We start from the raw sequence: 19,906 nt of genomic DNA, 5'->3' as shown, positions 1-19,906 counted from the left end.
AATTTCTCAATGCAGCCTCAATTCTGGGGCTGTGAAACTAGAGAGAGCCTTTATGTATGGAACAATTAAGGTGAATAGGAAAAAGGGGAACATGGGTAGAGTTCATTGCAACTGTAGTATAACTTCTTCAAATATAATCTTCCAGTTTTGGGTATCAGCATAGCTTTGACTCATTGTAAGCAAACATTTTTTTTGTTAGTTTGTTTTGACAGTGACACAGAAATGCGGAATGAGCAACATTTCCTTGAATCCAGTAGCTGATCCCTGTTGGTATTCTAGCCTAGGATTTGGTTTGTAGCTCATTGCATATTTCTACCTGCAGAATCGGTTTTGTTAACCTCTTTTCTGTATACATGTGTAAGTAACTTTCAATGTTTGTTTTGTTCCTTTTAGAAGGTTTGAAATAAGTCAGTTTGTAATTAACCTCTTTCACCATTTGGTTTTTAAGTATATAAATGGTAAGTATATTGCTTTATTTCTTGGAAGCTTCGGGTATAAATTATTAATCAGCTTTCTGTGGGTCACCAGCAATTCTGTATAGTTTTTGGAAACATACAGCATAGAATACTAATGGAATTTCCAGTAATTTGGAGAAATGGTTTTTATTGAAGCCCATGTTGAATCCCAATAGATACTTGACCACAATGTATATAGTTGGTGTAGTTCCCTTAATGGTAGGGCGAAAGTCCTTATTTTATTGACAGGATTGAGGATTTTAATGCTAATGATTTAGACATTCATATTACATCCAGAGATGCATATTACAGCTAAATAATTTTAATCATTTTCTTAGCAACCTCAAATGAAACTTCTCCAGATTAAAAAAAAAAGACTATTAATATAATGACTTTGGGATATATGGATGCCGTTTTTTCAGGAGTTGTCCTAACTTGGCAGCTTTTCTGCCAAAGCTCCAGCTGCTTTGTATAGTCTTAAGTTGAAGCAGCACTGTAGGCTCCCTCTGAAAGCAATCACGCTCATATGAAAAGCCAAATGGTTTTTGTAACTCTTGAAACTGTCAACAAGAGATGAAAGTGTTAACTTCTATTCCAAACAGAACCATGATTTTAACATCGTATTAGGGGCAAATTCACTATTTATAGATAACGTGCCTTCATACCTTAGTATGGCAGAAATTTTGAATTTACAGCCATAAAGGTAGTTCTAATACAACATATTATGTTACTTAATCCTACGCTAGTCTGGAAATTGAGTTGTATTGACTACTAAAAGTGTGTGTAAGGGTGTGTATGTGATAAAATATTCTAACTCCAGCAATTTCTTAATTTTAATTATATCAAAACACACACACACACCCCACAAACGTTTTGTAAATTATAGCCTATACACTGATACTGTTGGAGGTCATTAGCAACTGAAATCAGTTTATAAAGTGAAATTGACAAAACCATTTTTTTCACTATTATTTCCCCCATTTTTGCTGTTCTGTTTTTTAATTGCTAAAGACCATTCTAAACTTGCTCTATCTTGTTAGTGCTGTAGGCCATCTGTTGCACATGTCTTTGAGCAATAACCTCAGCTGTGCCATTGGTTCTCAAACTGTTGATTGGGTCCTGAAAGTGGATCATAACATACTGTTTTATGGGTTCCAAGGTTATGAAGTAAGAGGAAGGGTGAGCTGGGAGAAGAGGCTATGGGAAACTCAGAAGCAAATTTGGATTTTGTTTCTTGTGCAGAACAGCCCAGAAATACAGTGTGTTGCTCAGTAAAGCTGAATGTTTATAGATGCTAAACATGAAGGAGAAACAGTGAAATGATACAGTCCTACTGATGTGAGATACATACGCTTTCTGTTGAGGACAGGGAAAGTAGTATGGAGTTACTTTGCAAGTGGGTCCCAAAAACCATATCAGGTTGAAAAATGGGTCCCACTTTGTAACGAGATAATATGCCCTCAGATCCAGTTTAGAGAATCCAGACCAACTAGTTCCCAAAGAATTGTTCTTTAAAGTAATTAGTTCCAAATATTTCCAGGATCTATAAGATTTAGGTTGTTTGCAACCTTTAATTTTGGTAAGTACAAATTAATTAATTGTGAGTTCTGTCCTTTGAGTTCTCCCTATCAAACCAGGCAGAAAACCTTCAGAAAGTTACTTTTACTGAAAAAGCAAACAGTTATTTTTATTAGACGAGAGGTGTTTTAAAAGGTTAAAATTAACCCTGTAGCTGCTGCAAAAAGTGGCAGTAAAATCAAATATTCTAGCATTTCTCAACCATATTTGAATAAATAAAATTGGAAGCAAATCAGGTATCAGATTACCTTAAACTGCTTTTAGGAATTTTTCTGTAAACCAAAGTCTCACAAACAGCCGCCCTGAGCCTATGGGGAGGGCGGGGTATAAATGTGAATAATAAATAAATAAATAAACAAACAAGCAGAACTCTTACCTAATATCAAGATAAATTTTATTATCACATCAACATGTTTATATAGAAAAATAGTAATCTTATACTAAATCTTTCTGACTTAAACACATGATCAACATCTAGATCAGAGGTGTCAAACTCATTTGTTATGAGGGCTGGAACTGACATAAATGTCACTTTGTTGGGCTGGGTCATGTGTGTTATAAAACACCAGGTACCAGAGATATAAACTTTATAATGGACACTGGCAAACCCAATTAAAAATATTATTTTTACTCAAAATACAATCAAAAGCAATTGATTCCTAGCAGTGAAAGCATTTGATTTATTGGGGAACCCACAAAGCCCCAATAGATATATTTAATCATATGCAAGACTAGGTTTTTGCCAAGGGATACCATAGAAAGGGGGAGTACCTTATATTTCCATACATACCAGTTGCTCAAGGGCTGGATAAGAGCCCTGGACAGGCCTTATGTTTGACACCCTTGATCTGGATAATCTACGTCTTAACTATTAATGAATTATTATTATTATTATTATTATTATTATTATTATTATTTGGTTCTAAATTATGAATGAAAAAATTGATTTTTCATTAATAGTTAAGAACCAAACAGAAATATCTAAAATATATCTGATAAATGCTCACTATCTGTTAGAGTAGAAGGCCAAACTTTTAATCCCAGTTAGAAGGCAATAAATACAATATTTCAGTAGCCGCTTTAATTAATATTCAAAGACAAAGAACATTATGCAGTCAGATTGACCAAGAGATAAATCTGATTCGCGCTCACCTCTAGGGGTATGTGGTATAAACTGAACTGAATAAATAGCCAAAAATACTGATAAGGTATTGGGTATTACTTAAGCTGAATACAGATCAGATATGTGTATTTGGCCACAAATATAGCTGAGGCCAAAAATTGATTGTTTCGGCTTTTATTCAGGTCAGCTATACCACAAGGCAACTCCAGCCAAGGCAGCACAGAGCTCTCAGCTCTGTGCTGCCCCAGCCGATCCTCTCTTGCTGCTCTGAGCCACAAGAGAGGCTCAGCTGGGGCGGAGTGGAGCTGACAGCTCTGCACTGCCTCGTCTGGAGTTGGCTGGCTCTTCTTGCATTTCAGTTTCCAAGCTGCAAGAGAGGATCAGCCGGGGCAGTGCGGAGCTGATAGCTCTGTGCTGCTTTGGCTGGGGCTGTCTCCGCTTTGCAGCTTGGTTTCAATTGAGCGGCAAAGAGGAGCCAGCCCAGGATTTGACTTTTAGAAGGCATGGAGGGAATAAAAGGTGTTCCCTTTAAAAGCCTTTTTTCAACATGTCTTTTGCAAATCGCGTTGTGCGTGAACCCCAAATGCCTTTAAATGCCTTTTTTTCTCCATTGGAAACAATAGTAAAAAAAAGTAAGCAACAGTTTACAACATGAATGGGGTGATTTACAGGTATGCATTCAACTTTGCTATTTAGGTGGTAAAATTACATAGTGATATTAATAGCTATATTGTAGATGATGACCCAACAGGATTTATCTGTTCTTTACCTTTGAAATTAAGTGACCCACATTACCAAAGCCTCAAGGCATCCATCACTGGAGGGACGTCCTGTTGATTGGATAGGTAATTCAGGATAGGGAGCCAGATTGCAGTAAAATTGGTGCGAGTAGGACATTTATCAAAAACGCGTAAGAGTATCCGAGAGTTTAGCCATTATATATAAATCCCATAGCTTTTTATGCCATTGAGAAAGAGTGGGTGTCATTGTCGTTTTCCAATGTGTGGCAATGGCAGTCTTAGCTGCAGGCAGCGTCTTAAAAGGCATTCTTTCCTCTGGAGGAGCGAAAGAAGGGAGAATATGTCTTTTAAGAGGAATATTGCCAAATAATGTAAATGTTAGTACTCAGTTGCACGGACAGAGGTTCCATTGATTAATCAAAGATTTGTTTTAATTGATTTTAAATATCAGTTGAATGGAGGCACCCTTAATCACTTTAAATAATTAACTCATTTTTATGCCTTAGTTAAGTTCCAGACAACTGAGTCTTCTTATCCAAGTGCTAAAACACTACCATTTTGCTTGGTATGAATTAAAGGATTACTGTACTGGGAGGATGGGGAAAACGGGAATCAGTCCTTTGATACCATTTATCTTGGGTAATAAAGATTTTCTTTTAGAGGATTATTTAAAATGAACAAAACATACTGTTCATGTTCATGTGTGGATGAAATGAAAAGATCCTTTAAAACTGTAGAAGTAAAAAGGAAGAACTTCTCATTAAGATAGTATCTGAGAAAGGCACTATATCCTTTGCCTTGATACTTCTTTACTCATGTCTTTAAATACTTCTAAGTGATGGTGTTGTGTGATACACTGAGGGTTTCAGCAAAGCGTTACCCTTTTTCCAGTTGCTGTCTTCCTTATCTCTCATCAAAATAGTTCTGAAATAGCTGCCGCCATTAGCTTTATTAACGTAAAACTCCAACTGGAGGGAAAACAGATCTGTTATATATCACTGTAAAACAGTCCTGGCTGTGGTTCCATTTTGAGGCTTCGCACCTGCTGTTAATTCTTTCTCATTTCACACTGGATAGCATGCTGCAGAGCAGCTGGCTTGTGTGGTGTTGGGAAGTGAGTTGAACAACACATAGACGCTATCTTAAACATATGCATGCTACTTTATTGCCGTTCCCAAGGACTGTTGGCATAGGCTTGTAAAACAAAGCCTATTATAGGCAGATAATCTCTCTCACCTAAAGCAAATGCAAAAGGTATATTTTCCTGTGGCTGTGGTTGGTAGGAGTGGAAAGAAATGCAATGAAGAGATACTGACTTGCCTGTTGGATTTTTGGCAGAGGCTTGACGTACCATGACAGTTGGCTACAAGAAAGGGGACTGCTCCTAGTCTCTTTATGGATGTGCAGCTGATAGGTTATCGAATCTAGATACGTTGGCACAATAGTGACAGTTCATAATATTTGCTCTGCTCTGGGAAGCACAGAACACAAAGCACTATCTCCACCAGGGGTGCTAGTTCAGCATGAAGTCATTCTTAACCAAGAGGGTGACTATTTAACTGAGAAACTTCCCTGGAAATGTAAAATGTTTTCTTAAGCCTTCCTCCTAGTCTGTCCCTACACCACCCCAATATTCAAACATTATGGGGGGAGGAGTACTTCTTGATACTGAGAGGTGGGACGTTAATTACCTTGAACATCTTTGGTGCAGTTTTGACTCTGGCTGATGGAGTTGGAGGGAATTGCCTGTGATAAATGTTGAAACTTTCTCCAGATATCCCACAGGCATTGTGAATAAAACAAAGTATTTTTACTCTCTTTTTGCCATAATCAACATTTTATGTATATACAAATATACGCATAATATGTACAAATAATGAAAGCATTCTAGCACTCTGTTCTTCATGCTAACATGAGAAGAGCCTTGCTGGTTTGGACCAGTGGTCCAAGTAGTCCAGCATCCTGTTCCACATGGTAGTCAGCCCTGTATGTTCATCAATCAGTAGAAATGGCTATATGTAACTGTTAGATAAACTATATCCTGTCAAAACATTTACAGTATTTTTGTTCTGCCCTGACTTTGTTCACAGTATCTGGATATATTGTTGCGCATCCTGAATCAACAGAGATATAAGTATGCAATGTTTTTTACATATATTGCAATTTTGTTTCCTGGCAGCTGTGACCACATTTTTGTCTAAAATAGACTGTAGGGATGTTTTTTATTAAACCATTTAGTTTACCATTCAAAGTAGAAGTTCATTACTGCTAATCATTCAGTTTTTAATACCGTGGTATTTCATTTTTATTTAAAATATTTGTAAACTTCTCCACAGTGATTGCTTTTGAGGTGTTTCATGGCTCTAAAAGCAGCTGGCATAACAAAATAAGCCAATAGTTCTGTACGTGGATTTGCTGCTACAGTAGTGTGGGGGATTTAATTTGATTCCATACAGCCTTAAGATAAAAAGCTTGTTTCCTTGAATTATTTTTTCTTTTCCATGGCAGTTGGGTTTTAGGAACTTCTTTATGGAGATCACTATGGAAGCCTTTTACAGTTTTTAACTCAACATGCCTTTAAATATGTAAGGAGTGTTCCGGTAATTAAATGAACGAGTGATAGGGGTATGCGCTCGGTATATACTGAGCCAAATAAATACCTTAAAATACCTTATTGGTATTTTTCGAGTATTTATTCAGCTGAATCAGAATAGAGAATCTGATTCAGCTATCTAAATAGCTGCACCCAAATAAATTCAGACATTATTTGGCTTTTATTTGGGCATGGCCAAGTCCGTGAGTGAACTCAGAACACATTTAAGCTTTAAATGCCTTCTGAAATATGGATAGGCACAAACTGGAAAAATTTAGCCACTTAAACTGTCCACTGTTAGGCTGACGTAGCTGGAAGCCATTCCATCGATCCCTTTCACTCCCTCCTGCTTGGAAGCGTGGGGGGGGGGGAGGAGCAAAAGGGATCGATGAATTGGTTTCCAGCCATGCAGCCTAACAGTGAATGGGCTCAAATGTGAGGTTTAAAGCCTAAAAGCCATTCCACTGATCCCTTTTGCTCCACCCTGCTTGGAAGCATGGGGGGGCAGCAAAAGGGATCGATGAATTGGCTTCCAGCCATGTCAGCCTATCAGCAGATGGGCTCACCCACCTGGCTGTTAACTCAGAAGGCATTTAAAGTCTGAACTCGCTCAGTCATGCTACAGTGGCAGCGCAACTCAGCAACTGAACTCAAGGCATTTAAAGTTTAAATGCTTTCTGAACTCCATTATAACCTATGGGGACAGTCCTCATAGGGTATAATGGAGCAGAATAAATTCAAGTTTTCCAAATATTTACCTGAATCTCAATTGATGTTGGGATTCGGCATATTCAGGAATACTGATATTTTCCGGATCCAATAGACCCGAATCAAAAAAAATATTTTTTTCCACATTCATAGTGAGCGATACTGTACTCTTTGCATATGGATGATGGAGAAGCACTTCATACATGATGAATTTCCCATGCAGATGTTACTCATGATGAGTTCAGATTTGTCTCTCGGATCATTGTGCATTGCTTCCTTCTCAGTACGTAGGCAGCATAATAGTCATTTTTGCTGCATGTGGGATATGCACTTCTTACACATCAGTTTATTAAAACATTTTGATGCCCTCTTTCTTCACTCAAGTAACCTTCAAGGTGGTTTACAAAGCACTGGCACTTTCACAGGGAATTAACATGTCTGAAGAGGTCTTCTGCTCTTTTCCCTTTAAAATAAGCTGTATAGCTTTACAGCCATAAATAAAAGATCTCAACAGAATCCTTTAAAGAAAGCACTGAAGGTATTTTAAAGTTACAAGACACTCCAATTCAAGTTGTCATTGTCAGCTGTGATTGTTCTAAAATCTAAACATTCTGCTACGTAAAAAGGAAATTATGGGAATATCAGTTAATTGCTTAAAATAGTATCCCCCAAAATCTGACCTAAGAGCAAGTATGTTTGAGTATATGGTGGATGCTTCTTTTTGAAAAAAAAATCAAAAATTTGAATTACAGTTGAATAGTTTGACATTGAATAGTTTGATATTTGATATTGAATGCTTGGCCTGTGAAAGAATACTTTTTGGATATCATTAACTAAATGCATGTATGCAGTTTTTGAAAGAGGTAAATACCTGCACTGGCTGTTTCATTCGGTTACTCAATTTGGGAAAGTCAGAATTGTAGAAGGGAATGTAAAATCAATTTTCTTAAAGCCACAATGGTCTAAATTTCAAGGCAGTGGTGTAGTAAGAATGTAGCTCTAAATTCCCCATACGTTATTGGTACAACTGGAGACCTATAGCCAGAGGTATGACTTGGGATTTGGAATGAGTATGAGGAAATTCAGGCTCCCTCCCCTGTTTTTTCTTACCAAGCAAACATCTCACATGTCATTAGCTGAGGACTCTTTCCTACTGCCCAAGTTTCTGTTCCAGCGAACATATCTTGTTCCCATACTTCTGAGTTTTCAGTAAGCCGCCACACTGATTTTTCTCTGCTTCTTCATAGTCGTGGAACAGAATTTTCCACACTCTGTTTTGGCCATTTCCCATATCTGTAACAATAGCTAGTAGAAGAGGGGTTCCACAATGATATGTGTCTATTTTTGTAGGAGATCATTATGTATTTATATGCATTATATATTTTATGCATACAGTTGTTTATGTAACAGGATCTTCTCTTAAGGTAAGAATCTGCTTGTGTTAAGAATTGTGTAAAAAACATTCTGACCCTTCAAGGAAGGGTTTGTTACATTTATTGCAAACTTAGACAAGAACATGTGGTTGGGGAGATCACTGTGAAATCATTTGTATAGTTTTAAAACATCTGGCCTTTTGTGTTGTATGACCTTTATATTTCATAGTATGTTACACTGAAGTCAGAGGCATGCTTGATTGACTTGTAATTATATGTTTCATTTCTGCTCTTCTAATCTTCTGGTGAGTGAAGAAAATAGTCTTCCTCTTGAGAAGCTAACGCTGACGTAGGTGTTCCTGCATAAACTTGGCTGGAGACTTTGTGTGTGTGTGGGCGGGCTCTTTAAGGAATGGATGGGTAAGATGAACTTACCTAAGTTGGTTGTACTGCTGTTCATGATTAAACATGTACTAAAAGTATGTATCAGTGAATATAAAGGCTACTAATTATTAACTACATTTAATTTCCACCTTTATGAGTTAATACCTCTGGTTTTGAATTGTCAGAAATCTTGTAGAATAATATGGTATAGATTAACATGTAGTTTATTATGTCAGAGAACTATCTGTGGGAATATTTGGATTTTCATTGAAAAAGTCTTCACATTTGAAAGAGAAGTATCTTCTACTTTTAGTATCTGTCAGTTGTGTGCTGGATTAAAGACTTCAAGATGTAGCAGTTCATTTGCAAATGTAACTTTGAAGGGATTAATGTTTATCTTATGTATTTCTTTGCTATATGCTTTTAAAAATGTCAGCTGAAGTTGTATTCTGAATTCTCATATTGTGCTAGACAAAGCCACCTTGTGTATAGTAAGCACTTGAATTTATTCCTCTGTTTCAGTGTTTGAGAGTTATTTGGTGTTTAAAGAACAAAAAAGCTAAAGATTTAGCATGCTACGTATTACTCGTTTACCTTGTGGTAGGAGATCTTACAGAAGAAATATTCAGCACTCAGCTATGACATGAAAAATATATGGGAGCTGATGTAGTATATTGGTTAATTGTGTGAACTGGGAATTCATTGCATCAAATTTTACTTGGATCACTATCTTGGTGACCTTTGGTGAGTCATTTGGATAATTCTTGCTTACCCTACAAAATTATTATATGGATTGCTGATACAATGTACAAGAAACAATTTGAGTGCTTCAGTGCTCTATGTAAACGTAAAATATGTTACTCCAGTGACACTTTGGTCCATTGTAGGCATAAGTATCCTGCCTTGACCTCCATCGATACAACCTATTTAACCCTCTGCAGTTTTATTACTTTCTGGCATCAGACCCTCATGAACAGCATGGGGGCTTTGTGGGGATCCGTAGAGGGGTGAAGAATTGGCAGAAATCTCACCCACCCACAGTCATTAAGGATTGAGAGTGGGTTGCAGCATCTCATGCTTTCCTTGAGCGAATTGTTGCTGCTTTGGCATTGTTTGGTATTATGTCTACCTTGCTGTTAACAATGGCTGATGCTAGCATGGCTTGTTCTTAGCAAAAATTCCTAGAATTCTGAAAAACTAAAACTACAAAACGTATTCTGTGAGCCCAAGGTTTTTACCTGTATTCAAAACTGCTAAAGGAATATAATAAAAAATGGCACAGGGCTAACATGAAATTCTTGCATGAGCATAGGTTCCTTTATATTCCAAAACTGGTTTTATATGCTGTGCTACCAGCAAATCCTGTTTTAGAAGAGTTGTGTCTTGCCTTTCTCTCATGCAAATCGGCAAATCGGCTCAAAACATGAAATTAAAATACAAGTCATAAAATGTCCAGCATTTAAATTTTACAAAGCAGTAGAGGAGATACAGTCAGTCATAGATGGCAACAGAATCTGGTGGTGGTGGAAAGGGCATATCTGCCAGTGTAATCAGTGTTAATGCAGCTGTGCAGAATGGGGCACCAAAAGCTAACCTTGGATTGTGGGGAGGCTCATTCAGGTTGAGATTCCTCAGTATGATGGTCTTAAGCTATTAAGACAATTAAATATCAAAAACAATGTTTGAATTGGGCTTGGAAACAAATTGGCAGTTTAATGAAGTTGACTGTACACTAGGATAATGTGGGCTCTGCAGCAAGCGCCAGTTATCCTTGTATCCACATTTGGGGGTCTGAGGATGTTTTCAAAGACAGCCCCTAATTGACTGGTTCTATACTAGCAGTGTAAGTTGGAATTGCTATTATGCAATCTGTTTTAATAGGCAGCAATCTTTTAAATTCCATGTTTTATTTGCAGCAATTTTATAAAAACTCAGTTGCAATGTCAGCCTATCACAAGTACAATCAAAGCACTGAATTGAGCTATCTCTGTGCTGCTGTCCTTTGAAATTTTCCTCCCTTCTTCCAGTTTAATAAATTACTGATGTCTCTTAAAGCTGACTGATTCTCTGGATTCATCAATCAGTTGTAAACTGTAACTCACTGTGGGAGCCCTGAGATAGTTGGCCAACTGGATAGAACAGGAAGTAATTAGGCTGAAAAGAAAGGAAAACTGCATGAAGGGAAGCTTTTGATGAAGGGGATTTACATCTAAGTAGACATATAGTAGGGTCCTACCCATGTAGACAAGAAATGCTGAAAAGAACCTTCAATGGTGTAAAAAGATTGCAGAGTAAAAGCATTTGTAGAATCTGTTTCAAATGTTACCAAGGCATGGATGATGGCCAGATTAGCTCTTCCTAGTAACAGCTGCAGCTGGCAAATGAACATAATTTTTTTTGGGGGGGAACCCAGGCAGTATGCCTCCTCAGCTGATCCAAAAGTATCCCCAGACAGGTTGCAAATGTAATCTCAGACTGGCCTTACCCCTAACATAACAATATTTCTTGTCTTAAGTTTTATCTCCTCACACTTCTTTTAGGAGTTGTTCAAGAGTTGTGGAGGAATTCCCACTTGAAGGAAGGTAGTAGAGGGAAAGAACATGTGATCTCACAGCCTATTCCCAATCTGTTTTAAGTAAGGGTTGAGAAATTAACATATGCACTGGTCTACTACCTACCTACCACTAATGCCTTCATTGACTCAGTAATGAATATAGCAGTCCAGAATTTGTTCTGTGTGTATATTATTTGAGAAGGAATTTGGTACAGACATGTTCCCTAAATAAGCTGGATCCAATTGAGATGTTTGATTACATCCTACTGAGTTTATTCTTCTTGAAAAGAAGTGGAAGAAAAAATGCATTTTAAAGGATTGGTGTGGTTCATTTGAAAAATTTATTTGAATATGTATATTCTTTTTGTTCAATGCATGATGTTCCTAACACACTGTTCCATGCTACAGTCATTCTGTCCTCCACCATAGTCTTTCCTCTTTTTTTCTTACAGTAATAACTTTTATTCTTTAGCTATTGCTTTCCCTCTATTAAAACAGCTTCTTGGAAGAAGGCTTCTTCCCTTTACTCCTGTACTCATAAGAGGGATTCTTTATTAATTGAAGATGTTTAGTTTAGCCTTAGATTCAGATATCTGGTAGGATAAGGGAGCTATTTTATATAAATGATGAAAGATTGATTGAATAACAATGAAGGATTGTTCTTACTGAGGAACTATTGGTCCCAGCATTCTGAAATATGTGGCATATTGGTTTTCTGGACCACCTCTGTTCTTTATCTGAGAAGTTTGTCATTATTGTAATAATCCAGAAGGCAGTGTGTTCTGGATAAAACTTTACTGCATACCCTCTAGAACAGGGTGTCAAAGTCATTTGTCATAATGGATCTTTTTCAGTATGGGCCATGTTTGTAATAAAATGTAATATCAAGTAGCAGAGATAAAAGGACACAGACAAACACAATTAAAGTTTCAGTGCAGCACTGGGCTGTTGCCCCTGTACTTTCTGGAGTGGGGAGCAAACCCTTTCCCCAGCCTGCTCTCATGATCAATACTCTGAGCCTAGGACCCAGGGAAAACATAAAATGGCTGGGCATTGCCAGCCCCCCCCCAAGGTCTACTCAGAGTAGCAGTGGCTCTCCAGGGTCTCAGATTGAAGTCTTTCTCATACTAAGCTGCAGCCTGGTCCTTTTAACTGGAGGTGCCAGGGATAGATCCACCTGGCTCCTTAGCTCAATGAACACAAGAGAAAAGCCTCCACTCAGAAGTACAATGTTTGCAATGAAGCCACCTCAGCCAGCAAACTTCAGCAAATAAACAACTCTATAGCAGATCCACCTGGTTCCTGCCTTTAACTCAATGAACGTTGGAGAAAAGCCTCCACTGGGAAGCACAATGTTTGCAACCTGGCCCCCTCCCCCCTCAGCCAGCTAATTTCAGCAAATAACTCTAGCAGACTTACCTGGTTCCTTAGCTCAATGGATGCAAGAGAAAAGCCTCCACTGGGAAGCACAGTATTTGCAACCAAGCCCTGTACACTTCTGCCAGTAAACTTCAGCAAATAACTCTTGCAGATACACATGGGCACAGGAGAAGCCAGTGAAGACGAGGGAAGTTTGGCAGCTCCACCCTCTGCTCTCTGCACTCAGAGGCAGCTCAGAAGGGCGGGGAGGGGAGGAGAGAAGAGAGCTGTGGGCTGGATAAAAGCCCTGGGTGGTCCGGTCCTGGCCCACAAGCCGAATGTTTGACACCCCTGCTCTAGAATTTTCCTTATACTTCAAGCATGAGAAGTGTTTTTGAAAAGGCTGACATAAAATCGTTCTAAATGCTTTCATGTATTTCAGAGGTAAAATATTTTTGGACCGGCTCCTGTTTGTTGGTTTGTGCTTTGCCATGGCCTTTCATTTCAGTAATCTGTTTATGTCCTTGATTCCACTATTTTGCAATGTTCTGTAAAATGTTAGATATTCTGACAAATGCTTGATGTCTATTATAAGTATCAAATTGCAGAAATAGCATTTCAGTCTGTGTGAAGCTGCTCTTGCAGAGGGGTTATTCGAGAGAAAGGAGAACATGCAGTAGACTTTAGGGATCTCCTCCTACCGGTGAAGCACTGTGGATTTCTGCAGTCTGAGGATATGTAAGCAAAAACCCTGATTTAAGTAAAAGGTGGTGTGAAATGATACCTAGGACTGACTGAGAATGTCACTTCATTTTCACCTTAAGGAAGCAGAGTTGTATAATAGTAATTGTGGGGATCTGATCACTGTGTGGCCAAACAATTACTAATTGTATGTTCAGGATGAAATGCCCCTTCAGTGTTTGGAAAATTGAAAAACTTCTATGCATTGAGGGGTATTCATTTCCCCAGTATGAATTTCAATGAAAATAACTTTAACCTGCTTACTTGTAAGGTATTTGTTGAAAATCGAAAGAACAATCCCGGAATGGAATGATGAACTATAAAATTGGATAGTTTTGTATTTTCTTATTGTAATCTTAACCTTATCTTTCATGTAACCCAGAGCTTAAATCCATATCACTTTATGGAAGTATGAATAGTTGGTAAATACAATTTTTGCTTTGCTTGTGTGGAAGTTTTGTTTGAGGTAAGGAAAGCAGTTCAGGCTTTTCAAGGGTGGGTTAAAGGTAAAGTGTGCTGACCGGATGGAAGTTCCACCTCATTGGGTTTTCAAGGCAAAAGATGAGCAGAGGTGGATTGCCATTGCCTTTCTCTGCATAGCGACCTCACTCTTCCTTGGTGGTCTCCCATCAAGTTCTAAGGTCTGATGGGATTGGGCTAGTCAGGGCTACTAAGGCTGCTATTCGGGTGATGTTACAGAAATACAGATAGTACAGGGTTTTCAAGGTGGCCATATTTGACAGGCAGGTAGGTGCTGTCTTGTTTTAACAAAGCCTTCATGTATTTCCTGTAGAAAAGTATCCTGAGTTCTGTCATGGCACCTTTTCCTATCAACTAAATCTTTTTGAATATGTTTATCTATCTAATTCCTCTGCCTGCATTTCTGCTATAATACTATCCATATGTATACTGTCCTGGCAAAATCATTGGATCTTGTGGCACTTTACCTAGGTACCATTGACATTGCAAATTCCCATATTCTGCGAAGTGAAAACTGAACATAGCCATGTAGGCTATCTGGGATATTCTGCCATATTTGGCAGCATAAGAAACTTTTATTTGTACTTCTGAATTCTTTGCAGGTTCATGCTGTATTTTTAAATGCTAGCAAAATGAGAGTGTGGGTTCTTCATTTATGGAAGATGAAGAAATGCATTTGATGAAGAAATGCAGCATTGACTATTGTCTTGGAACAAGGGGACATGATATTTTAAAAATTGATACAGAACTAGCTTTCCTCACTGATTATACTTATGTGATTCCATTTTTACAGTTTTGATATTTATACAGCAAATGTCACAATGTTTCTCACTGATCTCATGACTATAATTTTTTTTCTGAAGCCTTTTCTTCAATATTTTTAAACAAGTGATTGGGTAATTTAATAGGGCTCTCTGCACTTGGTTCTATAGGATGTTAATATTTCTACACTTATTCTGAAGTTGATTGTTTAGTTTTATTTTTAGCTTTATTGAATGGGTGTGCATTGTGTACATTGCCTTAAGTGCAAGATAGCTGGTGAGTCCTATCGTTGCATTTGGTAAATATAGTTCTTTCATTCAGTTTCCTGTGGACCTGATTTTTTAGTAATGAAGCTGCCATTTGATTACTTTAACAGCTTAATTACAGGATAAGCACTATAAGTACTTTCATGTGGCCAGTTGTTTAGTTGGCCCTAGATTTTGGTGTGGTTACTGTAGCCTTGTTTATGCCTGTATGGCAATCACCCAGGATCACAGAGAGAAAACGTACCATGGTGTATATGCATACGCAGGGTTCCTGCACTCAGTGAAAATAGAATAGCATGTGTCTCCATGTACGTCTGCTTCAAGCAGTGGCCCAATGTAGAAGTAACCATGGTTTGAGATTAAGAAATGTTATTCCTGCACTGGACCAGAACATTTTCCATGCAGCTGTGGATGTACCCATAGAGACTAGAAATGCACAAGCCTAAGGTAATTATGTGAAGGTTTCAGTTAACTATGTGGACCATTACTAAACATCTGAATATATACTACTCTGCTACCTGGAATCCTCTGGGTGCTAGGTCTGGAAGGTCTTGGATTATGCATTTCCTCTCCTTTTCCTCTCACCATTTTTCTTATCATTGGATGGATACATAGGCAGAATAATATCTAAACAGGTCCAAAATGACTTTTATCTTTGTGGGATTTTTGTTGTTGATCTATGCAATCTGGAGAATTAGTTCTATTAAAGTGGTGGCCTAACTGAAACTTGTTTTCTTGAAAAGATGGGAATGTTAAAGCAATAAGTGGGAGGTTTGACAATGAAAATTATGTTTATTTTCAGAGAGAACAGGAAATGAGAATGGGTGATATGGGTCCTCGTGGAGCAATAAACATGGGAGGTAGGGATCCAAAGCAAAAGGCTCTTGTTGTTTTTTTTAAAAAAACTTCTTTGAGACTGTACCATTTACTTACAAGTATAACGTGTTGAATATTCTTACAACAAACCTAGATCTGGTAAATCTTCAATAAGTATCTCAGTTCACAAATTGGAAAAGCATAAGTGAACATGATAAATGTGGACTATAGAACTTGAAAAGCATGTGGATTTGTGTTGCCATAAATGCTTGAAACTATTTTAGAAGAAAAGCAAAATGTAATTTATGTCTAGCACAAGAAGAGTTTGAATATCAAGAGCTTGAATCTTTGATCTGGGAAACTCTTGACTGTGTTGCTGTTTATTGGAATCAGAGTCCTAATTCTGGGAAAATATTGAACACAAGGTACAGTTTGATATTTTATAAGCACCTTAAACAGCTGGTGTTTGCCTGTCTGTCAGAACCGCCGAATTGAACCTAATAAGCCTACAAAACACACTCATTTTGTTAATCATTGTGATGGTTACATTCCTTGGATATAGTTAGAATTGCTTGTTCAAAATTTACAAAAGAGGAATCGTCTACTGTCAATATGTGCAGACACAACTTTCCATGATTGCTAACCATGGGTCATACCACACTTGAAGTCCACTTGCCTCCCTTAGGTTTGTTTTCATTTTGTCTGACAATGTTCAGATTTTATTAGAGAATATTTGACTTCGTGGCAGTATTAATGATTTATTGGTTCAGTACAACCCTGCCTCGCAGATCACTTTAAAACAAAGCCGCTTCCTGTGAACAGCTCAGTCAGGAGCAAGGTGATCGTGTACCAGCAAACCTAGATGAATTCTATTTTGACACATTAGATGCTTTTAAAAGATTGTATGTTTAATTCATAGGAGCACGATAACAGCATAGGGCCTTGAAGTGAGGGACAGTGGAAATTCATATCCTTGGTCTACTCATAATGGTAGAATAGAGGCACAGCATTTCTACTTCCACTCTAGCCCTTTCCTTTTTTTGAAATTCAAACTTTACACTGCCAGAGAACCTTGAAAGAAGCACCAGATCTTGACTCTGATAAAAACTGGCTTATAGATTAGGTTAAGTGAAACCATCTAGGTGAAGTAAGAGAGGCTTTGAGCAAACTGGAACTAGAAGCCTTTCTTAATTCATATTCATGCCACAAGTGTTGAGTTTATCTGTAATAAGCAAAAATTTAAATCAGTCAATTAACTATAATGTGAGGGAATATAATTTTTCTTGATTACTCCCTCACGTGGTTTCTGGCAGTCCCCAGCCTCTAAGAGCAGTACTGGGGGGGGGGGGGGGGGGGGGGGACGGGGGGACGACGACACGGGATGAAATCTGGTGCTGCTTCAGGAAGGAAGGGATAAAATCTTGCACCATGAACAGAAATCTTTTTCATTCATGGACATTATGGGTGGAACCCAGGCCATATTTCACTTCATATATTATGGCAGTCATTTTTAAAACAAATGTATTTATGAAGCATAGTTTAGTTTTCTCATTCTCTTCCAGCTACATTTGAAGTTTGCAGCTTCCTGTTTATGAAAGCTAGTAGAACTTGAATTTATAGAAATGGCTGTATTTGAAACACTGTAAAATGGTAGCTGGTGATCATTTTATGGCCAAATGGATACGTGTCCAAACTCAAATGCATGAAAAAGCTACATTCTTGTACCTTTCTTGGCTTTGATATAATTAAAATTATTTTTGAGCCAAAGTATACATGACCAACATGTTTGTTCCCATGTGTGTCCCATTCAAATATAAAGCAAAGGGCTTTGTGTAGTGTTACCTAGTATTTTACCTCATAAGAGGAAAGTGGATGAAGGAATCTGCATCCCTTGTCACCATAGTGTCCTGCACTTTATCACACCAGGTGAACCTGGTATTGCCTTTCTTGAGGTAGAAATCAGATCCCTTCCCCCATATGTGAGAAATAAGCAGAGTTGCATCTAGGTCAGTCCTAAAAGTAAGGAATTTAATTTTCCTAATTACAAGGCAAGCAGTGCAGCAGTGTAAGAACTCTTTGCTCTTTTCTGTTATAATGTTTTACATCTTGTTGTCCTTATGGCAGTAGTGTTGCTCAAATGGCACATGCTATAAGGAAGACTGTTGCCAACAAGAATTTAATTACTACCTGTCAATGACTGTACAAGACTTTACCTTCTAGTAGAAGAGCTATACTTGAATTTTGTATAAAATATAATTAATGTATTCTTATTTTGCCAAGATGCCAGGTTGTCATATTGCTCTTATTCGTAAATTGTAGTATTACTTTTTTCTTCAATAGAAATACCTCTGCTTTCAGCTGCTTTATTACCTCTGTGCCTTTGATATTGTATTGAAAGCCTCGTAATTTAATTTATTTGATCTTGTATGTCATTCCAGATGACTATAATCTTCAAATATTTAGTGCGTTCTTCAGCTTCAATGTGTAAAAACTGTAACAAACTAAGCAGCAGCTTCAAATTAAGGTCCAATCCAGATATAATGCAGTGAGGCTTTTCCTGATTTTCCACAGGGTTCAGTAGTAGTACCATCTTTCAAGAAGGTTGCTAGGGAAGTAGTACTATCCCCACCCACAACAGGACATTATACCAGTGCAAAGCCATATATAAGCCCCTGAGGTCTCTGGATTGGGGCATACTCAAAAGTTATTGCGGATAGTAACTGTTGTGGTTACTGCAGTAGTCTGTACAAGTCATTTTTAAATAAACAATGGATTGAATCCAACCAACTTTTCCATTGGTGTAAAAGGTAGGTGGGGGTCCCCTTTGATGACCAAAAGAAAAATCTATGTTGGGGTATGGAGCATTTGTGGACAAAAGGTGGAACAAGAGCTGTAGTAAACGGGAATTGGATGACACTGTGTGAAAAAGGTAGCTAGATCCAACCTATTACGATGCTTTCTGTTTCATTTCAATAGTAACTTTCAATAATTAATTTCTGCTTCAAGGCAGAAGTAAATGTACAGTCTCAAAGAATAAAAATCAATTTGTTTCAAATAATGGATGTTTTGTATAGTTTTCTTTGTTGTATATTTTTAATTATTTAAAATTCAGCTAGGACAGCTCTAAGTGTAGACTGTTTTGCATAGATGCCTTTAGCCCAGCACCTGCTGGAAACCAAGGTCCTCCTCCTCCTCCTCCAATGATGGGTATGAATATGAACAACAGAGGAACAATGCCTGGCCCTGCAATGGGTCCTGGTCCTTCCTTGGGGCCAGAAGGAGCTGCAAACATTGGGACACAAATGATGCCTGATAATGGAGCTGTGGTAATGTATCATAAAATTTTTAATTTTGTTTTTAGTTCATCATGGCACATATTTTGGAGCAAGGATAACTTCACACTGATAGTTCAGCAAAAGTACATTGAGGTTAATACCATTGATACTATAAGATAAACTCAATTGCAAAGCATGTTATGGCCTTGTTTATATGTCTGCCAGTAAAACTTGGGTACTGCATTATTTTTGAAAATGCAATATAATTGCTAGAGAGATGCTAACTTGTTGAACATTTCTGCTTGTCCAGTTGCAAGTGAGCTTTGCCATTAAACCGTAAGTTAAATGAATTCTTATGCACCAAAAAGTTGATTTTCCCTTGAACAAAATGGCAGAGTAGGATATGTTATACTTAAGGACAGTTAAAATATATGTATGATTTTGAGACTATTTCAGTTGTGATTTTTGAAATTACTAGTGTGAAGATATCTTTGGATAAATGAATGGTTAAGCAAGTTGGTTCGCATGATTTTCTGTATATCAGTAAGGGAATGATTATGAAGCCATTTGTGAAACTGAACTCTGGGAAGCACCTGCTTCACAAATCTTAATTCCATAGGCGATATAAACAAGACATTTTTTGTTAATTGAAACTCGAATATGCATTTTGAACTATATTCTCTTGGCTCTGTTCAATGC

General features: G+C 37.7%; 1 protein-coding gene across 2 annotated transcripts in view; it reads left to right on the top strand.

Moving 5' to 3' along the window:
- Positions 1–19,906, top strand: part of PSPC1 (paraspeckle component 1) — an 82,124-nt gene that overhangs the window by 26,995 nt on the left and 35,223 nt on the right. The window contains exons 7-8 of one of the 2 annotated variants that reach the window (XM_015429502.1): positions 15,919–15,976; positions 19,080–19,258. The exons of the other annotated variant lie outside the window; for it this stretch is intronic. Of the exons in view, the coding sequence (XP_015284988.1) occupies positions 15,919–15,976; positions 19,080–19,258 (237 nt within the window). The remainder of the gene's footprint in view (positions 1–15,918; positions 15,977–19,079; positions 19,259–19,906) is intronic. 2 annotated transcript variants of the gene reach the window in all.

Source organism: Gekko japonicus, unplaced genomic scaffold (genome assembly GCF_001447785.1).
Source record: "Gekko japonicus isolate JY-2015 unplaced genomic scaffold, Gekko_japonicus_V1.1 scaffold237, whole genome shotgun sequence".
Taxonomy (NCBI): Eukaryota; Metazoa; Chordata; class Lepidosauria; order Squamata; family Gekkonidae; genus Gekko; species Gekko japonicus.
Note: the sequence above shows the minus strand (reverse complement) of the source record. Positions and strands in the feature narration are given on the sequence as shown.